Raw genomic sequence first — 17183 nt, 5'->3', positions numbered from 1 at the left:
GGCCCTGGCAGGTGGGAGCTGTGGACAGATGTGCTAAAGTCCTCTCCCCCACTAAGCAAAGACATGCAGTTCAATGAGATCATTGTGCCCACTGAGAACACGGTACGCTACACGGCACTGATGGAGCTCCTCGTCACCCACCAGAAGCCCACTATATTCATTGGCCCCACTGGTACCGGCAAGAGTGTCTACACTACAGTGAGTTGTTCGCCATATGTTTTTTAAATTTTTTTTTATTAATATAACAATTGGGAAAGGTATTTTGCATTGAGCAGAAATGAATTTGAGGTAAGAATGATGCAGATGCACCACCATCTCCAGCAGATTTCATTAGCAGTAACTACTTAACATTTTGTGGAGTTACCAAACAGAAAAATAAAACTGTCAAGTTGATTTCCCAGTCCTGATCAGCAACTCATAACCACATGCTATCACCATCCAACTTCAACCACATAATGGGGCAGCACGATGGCTAAGTGGTTAGCACTTCTGCCTCACAGCAAGAAAGATCTTGCTTTGAATACAGGTTGTTCTGGCCCTATCTGTGCGGAGTTTGTATTTTCTCCCTGTGTTTGCGTGGGTTTCCTCCGGGTGCTCTGGTTTCTTTCCACCATAAAGACATTCATGCTAGGTAAGACTACAGTTGAAAAATAGCCGATTGGCTAACACTGGTGCATTTACAGAAATGTTGATTAATGTGTATTTTCATCAAATAAATATATAAAGTAAATTAAATTAAAAAATCTGAAAGTTAGCTGGGCTGGCCTGGATTCCTCCATCTAAGCGAGCCATTGAGTGCTCCATATATATGACATCCAAAAAGGAAAGAGTCCATATATGAATAGACAAGTCATGCAGTGGTTTTCAACGGGTTGCTGTCATTCTCTTGGCTACTGTAAGTCCAGCAAAAACAACACGTTTGCTTTTTAGCTGTCATAAGATTCCAAATCAAAACATTGACAATAACAGGTACAATATCATTAATCAGGGCAGATATTTTGGAAGCATTATTGTTCCAGAACTGACCAACAGGAGAGCAATCTCAGCTCATGTGAAGATATGTAGAAAGTGCATAAAGGACTGTTAATTATTGTCATGTGATGCACTTTCACAGGGATGATAAATGTCCTAAGGATAAAATTGTAGTGAAACTGCTGATGGTCTGGATTGCGTGATACTTCTGGAATGTTGGACCATACATCCTTTCAGTCAAGATCGATACTCAGACCTTGGCAAGTGCGTGCCCAGATCTTCTCAATAGAAAGGCCAAAGCGGCCAGATATCACCAAGAACTGATAAAGCCTCGATACAATACCACAGGTTTTTGGCTGCATAGTAAATAACTTCCAGATAGGATGGATGGACCTCTGCCAGATAAGACCTTTGCCAGGGGACACCGTATGCTTGAGTGCTGATCTTAGTTGAAGGTAAAAGAAAAATGTGGAACGTGGTAGATTGGATGTGTTTTGTAAGTTAGAAAAAGGTAACAAGCCAACCTTGCTAAAAATGTCTTTTTGACAATGAACCCCCATCTGTTCCTATTGTGGTGCTGTTATAGGCCTCCCACCAATCAGGAGTGCTGTATTATTGACTAATGGAGAAAATGTGTGCCAGTTACAAGCTACTGTACATGGCAGTATGTTTTAGTCAATATCCATGTTTTGATAAGTAGATAATAGGGCCAAAGTGTAGCTGTTTGTTAGAGATATTGGCAAAAAGAACATCATGGAGTGACCAAGGCTCTGTCATTGCATTTTCCAAGGCACGCCAGTAAACAGACATATCAGGGCTAAACCAGGTAAGGAGGGGCCTTAGATAAAGCCAAAGATACCAAAGATAATGTTTAAAGTTGGGAACTGAGAGGACACCATACACTTTCTTCCTTTGTAGAGTAGACATCTAAAGTCATGGCCGTAGACATGGGGAGACCCATCCATTTTTCTACAACAGAAGTTAAAAATAATATTTAACACTAGGTAATTATGCATCTGAGTACACAGATATGACGTGTGGAGTTCCCCAAGGCTCCGTCCTGGGGCCTATCCTGTTTAATATCTACATGCTTCCACTGGCTCAAAATTATGAAAAATAATAACATAACTTATCATAGTTATGCGGACAATTCACAAACCTACAACCCTGTTGCCCAGGGACCACAGTCCAATACAAAAACTGGCTAGGTCCATTAAACAAACTAACAACTGGATGTGCCAGAACATTCTTAAGTTAAATGAAAAAACTGAGGAGATTATTTTTTGAGTGAAAGAGGAGCGATTAAGAACCTGCGCTTAGCTTCAAATGATAATGTTAACAACAACAGACAAAGCCAGAAATCTTGGTGTAATTATGGACTCTGACCTAAATTTAACAGCCACGTTAAGACTATAACAAAGTCCTTAAAAATATATAAAGTATTAAAGGACCAACAAGATTTGGAAAAACTTGTCAATGCTTTTATCTTCAGCAGACTTGACTACTGTAACGGTGTCTTTACAGGTCTCCCTAAAAAATCTATCAGACAGTTGCGACTGATTCAAAACGCTGCTGCCCAAGTCATCACTAACACCAAGAAAGGGGATCACATCACTCCAGTTCTGAAGCTTTACATTGGCTTCCTGTGCTTCAAAGAATTGGTTTAAAAATACTTCTGTGCTGGTTTATGAATCACTAAACGGTTTAGGGCCAAACTACCTTTCGGAGATGCTTGTGAACTATGAACCATCCAGACCTCTCAGATAATCTGGGACAGGTTTGCTTGCCATCCCCAGAATCAGAACCAAAGAGGGGGAAGCAGCATTCAGTTTCTATGCTCCACACATCTGGAACAAACTTCTGGAAAACTGTAGGTCAGCACCTATTCTCAGCTCTTTTTAAATCAAGGCTGAAGACCTTTCTTTTTAGGGGTCCAAGTCCGAAGATGCAGGAACCGCAGTAGCAGCAAAGCGCTATGCGGTTCACACAGCAGGGCTGTGGAACCCTATTGTTTTTTTCTAAGGTTTTTCCTCCCTTTCCATAATTTTTCTTCTCTGCGTAAAACTCATGCTACAGCCTAAATCGTACATGGTAGCGGTGTGCCATTTTCAGGTCCAAAACTCTGCAAAGACCTCAGACGCAAACATTTACCTACTTCCGCCACTAGGTGGCGCTATAGCAGCAAAAACGCGTTTGGCTCTACAACTCCAAAACTGTACATTAGAAATTTAAAAACCATATATCCACACGTTCCCTGAATCCAACTGAATCTCTTGATATAGGCCACGCCCATTTTCAAAATTGCGATTTATTGAAAACCAACTTTTTTTAACTCCTCCTCGCAGAAACTTGGCACATAGCATCTCCAGACCAACCTGACAAAATGTGGTTAAAACAATTTTTATAGAATAAAAATTTATCAAATTACGCACAAACAAATTTATGTAGCTAAATATGAAAACACCAATTTTGCCATAGAGATCACAATTCTGTCTGTATTGTCTGACCAAGAGGACAAAACTTTAAGCGGAAGATTCCGTCTGACAACATTGGCCATGCCTTTTTATGAGCTTGCTGAGGAAGATGCAAAATCTGTTGGCTAAATGGCCAGTATCAGCATGTAGCAAATATGTCTCCTGTAGTAATGTAGTGTCAACATACCTCTTTTATAGTAAGGCAGGGGTGTTGGCTCGCTCATGCGAGGCATTCCGTCCACCACAGTTACAAACTAAAAATATAAGATCACCCATTATCAAAAAAGCAGCGTTCTAAATGAAAGTACATGTGGAAAAGCAAGTTGCTACAGCCTTTCACTTCTTTAAACCCAAATGCAATACTGCATCCAAAGTTAAGTCCCTTAATACACAAAACATGTGAATCACTGAACAAAAACATACGAGACAGTGATACAAAATGGAGAGAAAGAGAAGGGGGGGGGGGGACCTTGCCAGAAGGGCTAACACTCAAGGTAGGTATAATCAAGATTGGCTATGGGGTAGCAAAAGGGAACGCTTTTTTTTTTTTTTACCTGGTTGCAACAGCAATTGGTTGCACACTAAATTAACTCTCATCAACAGAAACAAAATACACAAAATAGCAACCACATTGGAAAGGGGGCTCTAGCCTGGCAGTGGCTATAGATCGAAACACAGTCTCTGTAATCATATTAGATAACAATGCAATAAAACCAGGACGCAATAAGAGATCAAGACAAACCAAGGGTCCATTTTCATCAGGCAGTTGTTTAAATTCTAATCCTCCTCCACGGCGCCCTCTGTGACAGAACCCGAAGCGTCGGCTCTCCGCAGGAGGATGGGAAGCAGCCTGCTTCACATAGTCCTCAGCATCCTCGGCTGAGGTGAGTGCTCTAAACTGAGCGCTCCTTGATCTTCAGGGTTGCTGGGTAAACCAGGAAAAAATCCAGATCCTTGACATGTGTTGAATCTGTGGTTTGATAGAAAGCCTGGGGTCATTTGACCATGTAAATTACTGTAGTCCGGGGAGAATCAAACCGTCCGGCCCCCGACAAGAGGAAATTTACATGCAGCCTGTAGAATCGCTTGCCTGGTTGTGTAGCGAAGCACGTTGAAGGTCAACGTGCGATTAGTAGTGGCGTTTTACTTTGGGCTATCACTGTAAATTTGGCAATAATCTCAATCTGAACATCTGCTAAATCCCGGAACCACTTAGACAGGGAGCCCGAGAGATACTAAATAGCATTAGAGCCTTCCAGCCTCTCCTTCAGCCCGACGATGCAGGTATTGAATCTTCGGTTTCTGTCCTCCATGTCTGCTAGCTTTGCCTCCAAGCGTGACCATGGCTGTCAAGAATACCTGAGTTGCTTTCCACGGGAGTTTTTAGTTTGTTCACGTCTGCGCGTGAACGTCTGTTCAATGTGGTTTGAAGTAGCTTTTCTATTTCTCCATCAGTGCCTCAGCAATGGCATCAGTGTCACTGCATTATGCTCTGCTCTTGTTTGCCATTCTTCCTTCTGACGAGCAAACAGTATTAGAATATTGGAGTTGGAACCATCTAAGACAACTATTTGACTATCAGGAGCTACACTTTAAGCCGCTATCTCTGTCCAGCTGATCACGCGGCTCCTCCACCACTTCAAACTGGATCAATGGAATAGCATTAAACCATTGTCAGGAATGGGAATTGAGTTGTCTGTATGTTAATGCATGTGAGTCCTTCTGCATGTGCACAAGATACCAACAAAACTGGGAGCCATTAATCAAAACATTGCCCTTTTGTGCTACGGGTAATACGCATAATATGGTCCACTTCAATTTACTTTGTTTACAGTGGAATACAAGTTGTACACTTGCTTGTGTCTCTGCCTGGCTAGTTTGAAATTGGCAAAGTCTTAAAATGTAATACACATAATTGTTGATACCTATAGACACCCTTTTTTAAAGGGGCTGTACTCAACATTCAGAAAAGTTAACATATTTTTGCTATGTAAAGATATAGTGGAGTAAAGGCGTCCTGTGCAGTGAATAAAGTCACACTCCCTCAGTGTGTGTCGTAATCTGAGATTCTCTGTTGTTGTCTGTCAGGCCGCGCATTCATTTTATTGCATGAGAGCCTTTTGCATTGATATCAGACGCCTAGGGCCATGACAAAGTGTTAGTATTTGACAAGTTGGAGAACTGTCTGTGAGAGCCCCAGCTCCAGCCTTGGGAAACTGGAGTAAGTGCCCTGAACATACAAATCATTTGGAGGCAAGACAGCTACAGACACCAGGTGTGAAACCGCCCCCTTGGAGAAATACTGAGTTTCTCTCAGAAGACCTTCAGCTATTTATATCAAGTACTAATCCCCCGTCCTTCCCTTTGCTTTATTAGTTCATCCATTAGTGTGCTCAAACTTGGTGAATAAAGATCATATCACTGGGGAGCTTGCCTTGTTCTTCACTTCTTGCCTGTCTGCGTGGTGGAGCAGCTCTATCCCATGCCGCAACAAGCAGACCATGGCTGAAGCCAAAATCTGTCAGGACTGATAGAGCAACAGGACTCAGACCATAATAGAATAACTTCCATGGTGCCAGCACTAGTACATTCAGACAGCTGTACACAAGCCTTCCTCACCTGGAGTGAGACAGAGAGGACAGGAGAAGCTGTGCCGCTGGTTTATAATTTAGATAAGAGGATGATGATGCATCTTGGCTGCAACCTGTGATCATCCACATCACAAAAATACTCTGTAATTATGTAGATCAGTACTCACATGATTTTACAAGCATGTGTCATAGCACTGTGTGCATGTTTCTGCACATGGGCAAGGGGGAAGCTAGAGCATGTGTTCTGAACACACGGTACATAAGAAAAGTACCATGAAAATAGATTAAATCCTAATAAATATAGATCATCCACAACTTTTCCACCTATGTTCTGACCTGTTCATTTAAACAGGGAAGGCCATTTGTCCAAATGGCGTTTTATTGAAATGGCCTTTCATGAAAGCCTGTTTTAGCTTTTAGTAAAACGCCCTTTGGTAAACCCTCATGCAAAATCAAAAATTCATTGATTTTACCCTTTTGACCTGCAGAACATTACTTTAGATTGTGTCCTGAGAGTGCAACTAATTCCCTACTTCATTTCAAAGTCCTTTTCATGGTTTAACTGCGATCCACTTTTTATCTAATGAAATACTCACTAAATGCCACATTTAATTAGATTACAAAGCTTATCACAACCATTTTTCAGGATCAAACATTTTCAACAAAATGAGCACTTTTTTAAAGCATGCAATTGTCAACCAAGTTAGTACCTTTATTACATTTATTTGCTGAATTAAATTCATGACATTCACAGCTTTTCATAAGTCACTTTAGGTGATCTGAATATCCAATACACATGTACCTCAACAGATTTGTACACTTCATTAGTAAACCATTAACAAACAATGTAGTTATCCTGTTGTTTGTCAAACAGTACTTATTTTCAAAATGTCAGTTTTCCAGATTATAGCTCTTATTGTTCGTTGTCATTTTGTATTAATGTGTTGTATGCATGTAGATATTCACGGTGATGATTTCCATGCAATGAGATTTGATGATAATCTGTGTTTATATTTCCAATATTTGTTGCTCAGGACTTTCTATTGAATCGGCTGCAGAAGGATGTCTACTGTCCATTATTTATCAACTTTTCAGCCCAGACCACAGCTGCCCAGACCCAAAACATTATTATGTCCAAGCTAGATAAGCGACGCAAAGGACTGTTCGGCCCCCCTTTGGGAAAGAAAATGGTACAGCCTTTTTATTATGCTCATGTGATATTTTATGTAGCTTGTTACTTGTTTAGATGTTTCCCATCAGTGAAGTGAGTCACTCAAATGTTGGCAGTTGTAAGATTTGTAGTCTTTTTATAATATTTTATTTTGAAACGCTTCTTTAAAAATGTTGCATCTAAACAAACAAAAAAGTGTAGTTTTAAATATCAAATACATTGTGGTTTTATCCGTATTTAATCTTATTTCAAGTAATGTTATATCTCATCAGGTAATATTTGTAGATGATGTGAACATGCCAGCCCGGGAGGTTTATGGTGCCCAGCCCCCTGTGGAGCTGCTGCGCCAGTGGCTGGACCACTGGAACTGGTATGACTTGAAGGACTGCTCCATGATCAGTTTGGTGGATATCCAGGTCATGTGTGCCATGGGACCACCTGGTGAGTAGCTGTGGTACCCTAAAGATAATTAGAAGTGTATTGTTACAGCAATAACCACAATAACAGCATAGCAAGAATGTTAAGTAAATACTTTTCCCCCCTATGTCCCTAAACTACCTCTGAAGTGCTGTTGAGTCAGTTGCACAAACTAGCTGCTGTTTTGTGGAGTTCCTCACTGCCTTAAGTTTTTACCACCTCCACCTCCATTACCAGAATAAACACAAAATCGTCTCTGTTCACTGAGGCAGCTGGCTGCAACAGCTGCAAGAGAGAGACCATGGGTGCCTCACTCAGGTGCCCACACAATATTTGCTCCTGATACCCGTGCTGTACCTGTGTTGTTTAGATGTTCTAAGTTAATGCCCAAGTCTGTCCATGGCAACCACTGGAGGAGCCCTCAAGTATTCTGAATTATATTAAACCTCTTCCGTGATTATAGAGAAAATAGACTTAAACTGCTTTACTTACCTTACTGTGTTTATGATATTAATAGGCTAAAACTATCCATCAATGTACATGTAAATGCGTTGATGTTAACTGTATCTTAAACATCACCAAACTATAGAGCTAGCATTAACTGTTGACTGTAAGCACTCCACCGAAAACATCCCCTCAGTGGACTCGATTGACTCAGATTGCCTGGTCATGATGAGTTGTGCAAGTTGTTTACACCCTGAGACATAACTGCTTCCCTTGTTCCTGTTTGCTATGTCACTAGGGGTACAAACTGTAGATCCAGAAAAAATTGCACAAATGCTGACTGAGGTTACATGTTAAAAGGTATTACATTACTTAGAGCATGAGAAGAAAATGGATCACATTTATGTCATGTGTGACTATAGCTATGGTTGTTAGGTCATCTTTTAATACATTTATGCTCTGAAACAGTAATAACTGGAACAGAAAGAGCTTTACTGTCCACCAGTGTGAAAAAGCATCTTTAGCTCATAAGCACTTAGTTGAACCATACCTATCAAAAGTGTTATCTCTGTCAAAGATGACAGTTTTTCTTCTTTTTTGTCCTGCTTGTTTAGGTGGAGGGCGGAACCCCATCACACCTCGGTACCTGCGGCACTTCAACATGATTACCATTAATGATTTTGATGAGAAGACCATGTATACAATCTTCTCCAGGATCTCAGACTGGCATTTCAACATACGGTAACTTTTAGGAATCAGTTTAGGAATCTTCATAGTTAAACCTTTTACATGTAATCCACTGATCTACTCTAGCAGCTTGACCCATTTAACCTACAATGTTTTCAAATCCTGGGGTAGCCTCCCACCACTTTAAGCAACAGAATGAATTGTAAATAATTACTAGCCAAAGCAACTTGAACTGCAGTATTGCACCTTAAGTTGGGAGGACAAATGTTATTATACTAATTATTTTATTTAGCAATTTCTGTTTCAATATTTAGAGGATTAAAGGTGTTCTTTTCCTCCTCTCTTAGTACACTGTCACAGTGTTTACCTCATAGACCACAAGTCATAAAGAAATCAAATCTGTTGGAAAGCTTCCAAATATACTACTTCTGCAAGCATCATTATCACTTCACATTAAAATACCAATTTCCCACAGTGCGCTTTTTTTGGAAATACATTGTTAATGCTAGTGATAAAAGAAAGACCCACAATCATAGTTATTTCATGTTTTCATTTTATAAGTGATTAGTTAAAGCTACAATTTTACAGGTAACTTTTATAAAAAAAATAACTTTTGGTCATATGTGCTGAAACTGTCACTTTATCCTGACAGTTCTACATAAATCTGTAGAAAAAAAATAACGATCCTTTGCCTCCTAATGGTTCCTTTGCCTCCTAATGGTGCTCCTAATGGCATGAGGAAAACAACCTACTAGAGCCGAGGAGTCTCTCACGCAGTGTCAATGACTGCCTGTGAACTCTGAGCAAACTGTCAAACTGTTTTCCTTCAGGCGCAGTGGAAACTTCCAAATGCCATTAGGAGAGAAATAAGGAACATGATTTATTTTCACAGATAATCTGTTTCATGTACAACTGTCTTGATATAGTGACAATTTCAACAAATATCACAAAAACATATTTTTAACGAAGTTTACCTACTGAATCTTTACCAAAATAAAATAAAAATATTACAACAATGAATTATTCAATTTCGTAACTAAACTGTAAGGAAAAATCTTAATGGGGTCTCAACAATTAATCAACCATTCCATCCACAGGTTTTCTTTCCCCAAGTCTTTTGCAGCTCTGACCTCTCAGATCGTTAAAAGTACCATGTCAGTGTACCAGGAGGCTACCAAGAACCTTTTACCAACCCCCACAAAGTCCCATTACTTGTTCAATCTGCGGGATGTCTCCCGGGTCATCCAGGGCATCTGCCTGTCACGGCCAGAGACTGCAAATGAACCATCTGTCATCAAACGGCTCTGGGTTCATGAGGTAATGTTGTAAACAAGAAACTTGTAAACAAAAAACTGTGGAAAATACGTTTGTATCTTACTTTAGTTACTGTAACTAAAAGTAACCTAAACATGCAGATAAAATGTCATGAAATACAAAAAGTGAAAAAGATATAGCTGCAGTCAGTGACGGATTAAACAAGTCACGAGTCTCTGGACTCGTGACTTGACTTGGACTCAAGGATTTATAAATAAGACTTGAGCATTCGGGTAATAGGACTCGGAAGATGGATGAAGTTTTGGACTACTTTTCTGTGTAATAGGCAGTGGTGTAGCATTTGAGCCCAGTACTTAAGTCACTATTCCATGGACTTTTGACTCGACTCAGGTAATGGTGACTCGATTCAGACTCGACTCAGACTCTTCTTTGCTGAGTCGGACTTGGACTTAAAATCGAACACTGGGGACTTGAGACTTGACTTGGAATCCACATGTGGTGACTCGACTGAAACACTTGCTGCGGTCAAGCTAGTCAGTATACTTGATTCATGTCCGTATCCTTGATGTCCCACTTGCTCCACGCTCCGTTGCCACCGGAAAATCCGCCAGATTTCACGCATCTCTGTTGCCTTGGGCTTTCTTTGTGTTGGTATTTTAAACTCCGGTCAATATATGAGGAGTCTGGTTAACCTTTTCTCAGATCTCTGCATGGTTATTCCGGAAAGCTAGACTATTTGTCCAATCTAATTTTTCTGTTGCAAGACTAAAACTACTTTTAAACGTATTCATTCCATCAAAACAAGTTCCTTCCGAGCCTATTTTGCAGAGGCACCGCAGCTTTCCTCCAGTGCTTAGCACCGCCCAAGATGATTGTGACTGGTTTAAAGAAATGGCAATAAACCAGAGCACGTTTTCCTCTCATCCCCGAATGCTTTGTGGAGTAGCCAGACTCTCATCCAGCATGCTTTAGAGAAGGGTCTGGCAAAGCGAGACTACCGTCAAGCCAACTTAGCCTGTGGTATAGCCCATTGTATTTCTTTAAACCCCCCTGTGTTATCTTCTCTTCAAAGATTTCTAATGCTAATCGGTCTTTCACACTTTCTTTGCCTCATTGGTCCTCAGGTTCTGAGGGTATACTATGATCGACTGGTTCAGGACACAGATCGGTCCTGGCTCATAGGCCATTTACAGGTGGTGTCTCAGAGTCACATGAAAGAAGACTTCCATCAGCTGTTCCAGCATCTGGACCAAGACAAAGACGGCAAGGTCACTGAGGATGACCTGCGCAGCCTCATGTTCTGCGACTTTCACGACCCTAAGGGCGAGGACCGCAGCTACCGCGAGGTGCACAACCTCAACCAGCTCCGACAGGTGGTGGAGTCACACCTGGAGGAGTACAACAACATCAGCAAAGCGCCTATGAATCTGGTGCTCTTCCGCTTTGCCATTGAGCATGTGTGCCGCATTTCCCGCATCCTCAAGCAGCCAAGTGGTCACGCCATGCTGGTCGGCGTGGGCGGAAGCGGCCGCCAGTCTCTTACCCGGTTGGCTGCCTACATGGCAGAGGCAGAACTTTTCCAGGTGGAAATCTCCAAGACCTACGGAACCACCGAATGGCATGATGATCTGAAGATTATCATGAGAAAGTCCACACAGGGTGAAGCTCATGGTGTTTTCCTCTTCACAGACACTCAAATCAAAATGGAGTCATTCCTAGAAGATATTGGCAACCTGCTCAACACTGGTGAGGTAAAATAGATTCTGTTGGTGGATTGATGGATGAGTTGAGGTAGATACCAAACAAACTGATGGGAAGTGATTGAAGGTTTGGATGAAGTGATTGAAATGATTACTATGGATAGATTGAGAGCTGGATAAACACATGTTTTTTTGAATACAGTAGATGTGTATGGATAGAAAGGGTGTTCTATTTTACAAATCCAGTACCCAAACACAGAACATTCTGTTTTCTTCATGTTGTTTCAGGTGCCTAACCTGTTTGCAGTTGATGAGAAGCAGGAAATCTGTGAGCGAATGCGCGTGTTGGACCGGCAACGTGACCGTGACAAGCAGACAGATGGCAGCCCCCTATCCCTTTTCAACATGTTTTTAGAGCGTTGTCGCACACAGCTGCATGTGGTGTTGGCCATGAGTCCTATCGGAGATGCATTTAGGAACCGTTTGAGGCGTTTCCCGGCCCTCATTAACTGCTGCACCATTGACTGGTTTCAGGTGTGTATATGTACGTTGCATGACTTCTGGTGAGCTGTTGGTTGCACCAAGATAAGTCGCAGTCGCAATCAAAAGACAGAGACAATGTGCAGTGCAGGCATGTTAATGCACAGGGGAAGAATGTGCCTATTTTAAGACAAAGATAAGTCAAATGTGTGCTCTTTTTTTTTTTACTTCAACCCTTCAAGGGATAGTTTGTTTTGGTTTTAAATGGGGTTGTATGAGGTACTTATTCATAGTCAGTGTATTAGCTACAGTAGATGGCGGTTGGAACGCCCCCGGTTTGGAGAAGCAGGTAGGACTCCAGACACAGAAGCTAAGCAATGTACTGCTGTCGACGGGGACAGCAGAAAAAACGTATTTTAGACACCTACAAAAAGGACCACCTAAAAAATTCATATCAGTTTAAGTGCATGTTATTTTTATAATATTTTCTCCACTTTCATAGTGCCTTGCCGACCATTGTGAACTGAAGCTGGTATATCACTCTATTCAAAGCCACCAAACTCCTTTGACAAAAAACAACCAAACGAGGCAGCAGTATTTCAGCAACACCCGTATTGCGAGGTATATTTACTGTTTTTGTCAAAGGAGTCTGGTGGCTTTGAAGAGAGCATAGATTAATAAAATTACTTCAGTTTCCCATCGGAAAGGGCTTTCTAGCGGCCAGCTTAAGCGGAGAATGTCTAAATATATCTTAAACAGACATTGAAATTTTAGGTCGCTAACATATGTTTTGCTGTGCACAGCAGTATATTGCTTAGCTCCCATGTCGGTACTCCTGCTTGCTTCTCCTGCTTTAACTGGGAGTGTGCCGACTGCCATTTTAGTAGGTAATACACTGACTATGGATAAGTACTGTACCTCATACAACCCCACTTCAAAACATCTGCAACTATTCCTTTAACTTTATGGGTGATGGATCCCACCCCAATATTTTGTTCAGACTTCCTTTAGTGGTAACTGATGACATTACCAGAAAGCCATAGCAGAGATTACACCAGAGATTAAAATACACATTAAGTATGGCACTACAGTTGCAGTACAGCATATTTCCTTCCTTATCAGACCTGGCCAGAGGATGCCCTGCAGGCAGTGGCCTGTCGCTTCCTGGAGGACGTTGAGATGACTGACAGGTCCCGAGAAGGCTGCATCGACATGTGCAAAAGCTTCCACACCTCAACCATAGAACTATCACTTCGCTTTTTGAATGAATTGCAGCGCCACAACTATGTCACCCCAACCTCATACTTGGAACTCATTTCCACCTTCAAGGACCTGCTAAAGACAAAAAGAGCGTAAGATTTGAGATATACTCACAGTGTACTCAGTTATCTGATGTGTTTTTTATTACTTCAGCTGCACGATTAAAACCAGGATTCCAGCACACTCCATTCCAGTATCCATGTGTAAAAATTTTTTATCTTTTGCTCAGTGAGGTAATGAAGCTGAAACGGCGCTATGAAGTAGGCCTTGAGAAGCTTGAGTCAGCAGCAAACCAGGTGGCCACTATGCAAGTTGAGCTGGAGGCTCTACAGCCACAACTGCGTGTGGCCAGCAAGGAGGTAGATGAGATGATGGTGATAATTGAGCATGAATCCGTGGAGGTGGCTGAGACAGAGAAGGTGGTGAAAGTGGATGAGGCTGTGGCCAACGAACAAGCCATGGCTGCCAAGGCCATCAAGGATGACTGTGATGCTGACTTGGCTGTAGCCATGCCAATCCTGGAGTCAGCCCTCTCTGCGTTGAATACTCTCACTCCTCAGGTAAAAAGAGCAATATCTTTTTTTTTAATGTAGGATAGTACTCTTACATCTGATCTGACTCAAAGGCCAGTTGCAAACCTATAGATTTGGTTCTTTTAATGTACAGGATATCACTGTGGTGAAGTCCATGAAAAGCCCACCCACAGCTGTCAAACTGGTGATGGAGGCGATCTGCATTCTCAAAGGCATCAAGCCAGAACGCGTGCCTGACCCCTCGGGCTCCGGTAAAAAAATTGAGGACTTTTGGGGCCCGGCCAAAAAGCTTCTAGGAGACATGAAGTTTCTCCAAAGTCTCCATGATTATGACAAGGACAACATCCCAACAGCTTATATCGCCATCATCCGCAGCAAATACATAACCAACCCAGACTTTGTACCAGAGAAGATTCGAACTGCATCCACTGCAGCTGAAGGCATGTGTAAGTGGGTTTGCGCCATGGACAAGTATGAAAAGTAAGTAATGTTCTTCTCCTTCTTTGGTCTCAGTTATGAAAATAAATGCATATTTACAAAGCTTGAGAGAGCTTTTCATCCATCTAAGTGAGTAACATGAAGCTTGGTTATTGGTAACTTCATGTGAATAATCATTTTCCCGGAGCAAGTGTAACATGCATATGCCAAGCGATTAATATATAAAAGCCAAATCAAGATGCAGATCATTTAAAGGGAAATGTTTTCATCAATACTGTTCTGACAAACTTAAATGTTACCCACATTTATAGAAGCTAAATATTGTCATGTACACCCAATATATGCTAACAAAATTCTAAATTTAAGCATATGCACTGTTCGAGAGGCTTATCTTGCTAATGTTTACTTATTGCATCATCCTTCAGAGTGGCCAAGGTGGTGGCTCCGAAGAAGGAGAAGCTGGCACAGGCAGAGGGGGAGCTGAAGGTGGCCATGGGAAGCCTACAGAAAAAGCAGGCTGCCCTCAAAGAAGTCCAAGATAAACTTGCAAAGCTTCAGGAGACTTTGGAAGCTAACAAAAACAAGAAAGCTGACCTGGAGAATCAGGTATGTGTTTTTATATCTGCTTGTGTGATTGTTTATGGTTTTATATTTTGTATAATAGTTCCTTTATTTAGCTATGTAATGAAAATGAGTTTGAATTATAACTGCTGTTCCAGGTGAAAGTCTGAGAAATAAACTTGTTAACATAGAAGACAATGTGCCACTGACAAAGCAACCAGGCAAATATAGTTGACTTCATTACCAATTGAAGCCACTGATAGACCAAACAGCTAGCCCAAATCAATGACTGCTGAATTACACAAACTCGCTCTGGCTAGCATGACCTTCATCCTGCTCCTTGACCTGGGAAAACAGCCACAGTGCAATACATTTTTGCTCTGTCCTCCAGGTGGATCTGTGCAGTAAGAAGCTGGAGCGAGCTGAGCAGCTTATTGGAGGCCTGGGTGGAGAGAAGACGCGCTGGAGTGAAATGGCGGTCGATCTCGGAAAGCTCTACAACAACCTGACTGGGGACATCCTTATTTCAGCGGGCATAGTGGCTTACCTTGGAGCCTTCACCTCCAGTTACAGACAGGTAATCTGAGTAGGTAGTGCATATTTGAATTAGATAGTGAGTATGTATTACCTACTTTACTTAAAGCCCATGTTGCAAGTTAACCACCACTGTTAAATATTGGGTACAAAAAGCACTCAAGATATTTATATCATTTTTTTATCACTATTTGTCTCCAAATAGTGTTAAAAGTTAGTTTTTGGTCATTTTTGGTATTTGCGGGTTTATGAAGTCAATTCGGCGATGACGTCACAATGGGGAGTTAAGTCTCAGCCTGGGACTAGAACTACGGTGACTGACTGGGATGAGGAAGAGGAGGAAAGGCCAGCAGTTGTATAATTACAAACCTGCCAGACGTGAGAGGGCAAATGAGGAATTGTCAAGATTGTGGGGCAGTCTCCTTCATTTATGTCCTTCATTTTGCAACGCAGCAGTGCATACAATGACTTTACTTTTTACTGTCAGTGAACAGCACCGAGTGAATGTCAACGTTTTCTTTCGATCTAGTGACAGGGATCATGTTGTTAGCTCAGATAAGTACTGGTACACTAATCTAGATATAGGAATAGAAGGCACCCCGAGTGTTATTTCTAAGTGTTTACCTCTTCCTCCGGTGAAAACGTGTCGCTGTTTGGCCGGTGCTTGTGCGCGAGGTGGTGAGTGGGTGCTGTAGGGAAGTGAGCCTCCGGTCGGGAAGTGAGCCTCCGGTCGGGAAGTGAGCCTCCGGTCGGGAAGCTCGCCCCGCGATCAGCTGATCTGACGATGCCTAAATCCGTTTGTGACATTTCAGACAGGATCATGGTCCTCCCCAACCAGCACGCACCAGTATTGTAATTGTTTATATTTACTTTACCATTCTTTTTAGACTTTGTCATATGAAAGGCTCCCTATCCCTAAACAAGAAGTTCACTGCATACAGACAGGCTGTAAAAACGTCTAATGACAGTATCAACACAATCATTATGGACCATTATAGCCATTCCCCTTGATATCATATAATCTAAAGAACACAGAATAAGATATGGTGATGCCTCATAAAAGCAGTGTTGTAATAACGTGTAAATGCATAATAACAAACACCAATCCACTACTGTTACCGCTGCTACAGTGGGTATAGTACTGCGCATTTGAGAAACTCTGACAATATAGCTTTACTCCAGATCTAGTGTAGGAAAGAAGTGAGAAGGGACCAGTATTACAGTGTACCCCTATGGTTAGTTTATGCCTTCCCTAAACAATATTGAATTATATTATTAGGACGTGGGTTAATCGGAAAGACATGTCTTTTCAGAAAACATTCAAGTTTGGTTAAACGTTATATCCTTCAAAAGTTTTTTTTTCAAGCTTGTCCGGGTCAATGGTCTGTGAGGTTGAAACATCCACACCAGTCCAGGCTTTGGATGAATCATGCAGCTCAGACTTGGTCTTAAACTGAGAATCTGAACTTTATTCGCCTTGTCTGCAGACTGCTCGCCGCAGATGGAGCTCGGCTTCCACACCGATTCGTGTTAAGACACACTCGGGCTACTCTTCATTTAACGTAACGTCATAAATTAAATAATGTCCAGGATCTCCGGGAACAGAAACGAGATGCGTGTCTCCATTTCAAACATCACTGCAGGTT

At 41.7% G+C, this 17183-nt stretch overlaps 1 protein-coding gene and 1 long non-coding RNA gene across 2 annotated transcripts in view; one reads left to right on the top strand and one right to left on the bottom strand.

The window, feature by feature from the left end:
- Positions 1 to 9618, bottom strand: part of LOC116687529 (uncharacterized) — a 12196-nt gene extending 2578 nt beyond the window's left edge. Inside the window, exons 1-3 of the long non-coding RNA XR_004331579.1 lie at positions 9574 to 9618; positions 5217 to 5222; positions 3124 to 3126 (exon numbers count right to left, since the gene is read on the bottom strand). This is a non-coding gene — a long non-coding RNA (uncharacterized LOC116687529). The remainder of the gene's footprint in view (positions 1 to 3123; positions 3127 to 5216; positions 5223 to 9573) is intronic.
- The window catches only part of dnah7 (dynein, axonemal, heavy chain 7), a 170550-nt gene that overhangs the window by 79770 nt on the left and 73597 nt on the right, over positions 1 to 17183 (top strand). Inside the window, 12 exon segments of the mRNA XM_032512912.1 lie at positions 1 to 198; positions 7072 to 7227; positions 7481 to 7649; positions 8684 to 8810; positions 9854 to 10073; positions 11156 to 11782; positions 12020 to 12265; positions 13334 to 13563; positions 13701 to 14031; positions 14138 to 14484; positions 14868 to 15048; positions 15395 to 15580. Of these exon segments, the coding sequence (XP_032368803.1) occupies positions 1 to 198; positions 7072 to 7227; positions 7481 to 7649; positions 8684 to 8810; positions 9854 to 10073; positions 11156 to 11782; positions 12020 to 12265; positions 13334 to 13563; positions 13701 to 14031; positions 14138 to 14484; positions 14868 to 15048; positions 15395 to 15580 (3018 nt within the window).

This window comes from Etheostoma spectabile, chromosome 4 (genome assembly GCF_008692095.1).
Source record: "Etheostoma spectabile isolate EspeVRDwgs_2016 chromosome 4, UIUC_Espe_1.0, whole genome shotgun sequence".
Classification (NCBI taxonomy): Eukaryota; Metazoa; Chordata; class Actinopteri; order Perciformes; family Percidae; genus Etheostoma; species Etheostoma spectabile.
Note: the sequence above shows the minus strand (reverse complement) of the source record. Positions and strands in the feature narration are given on the sequence as shown.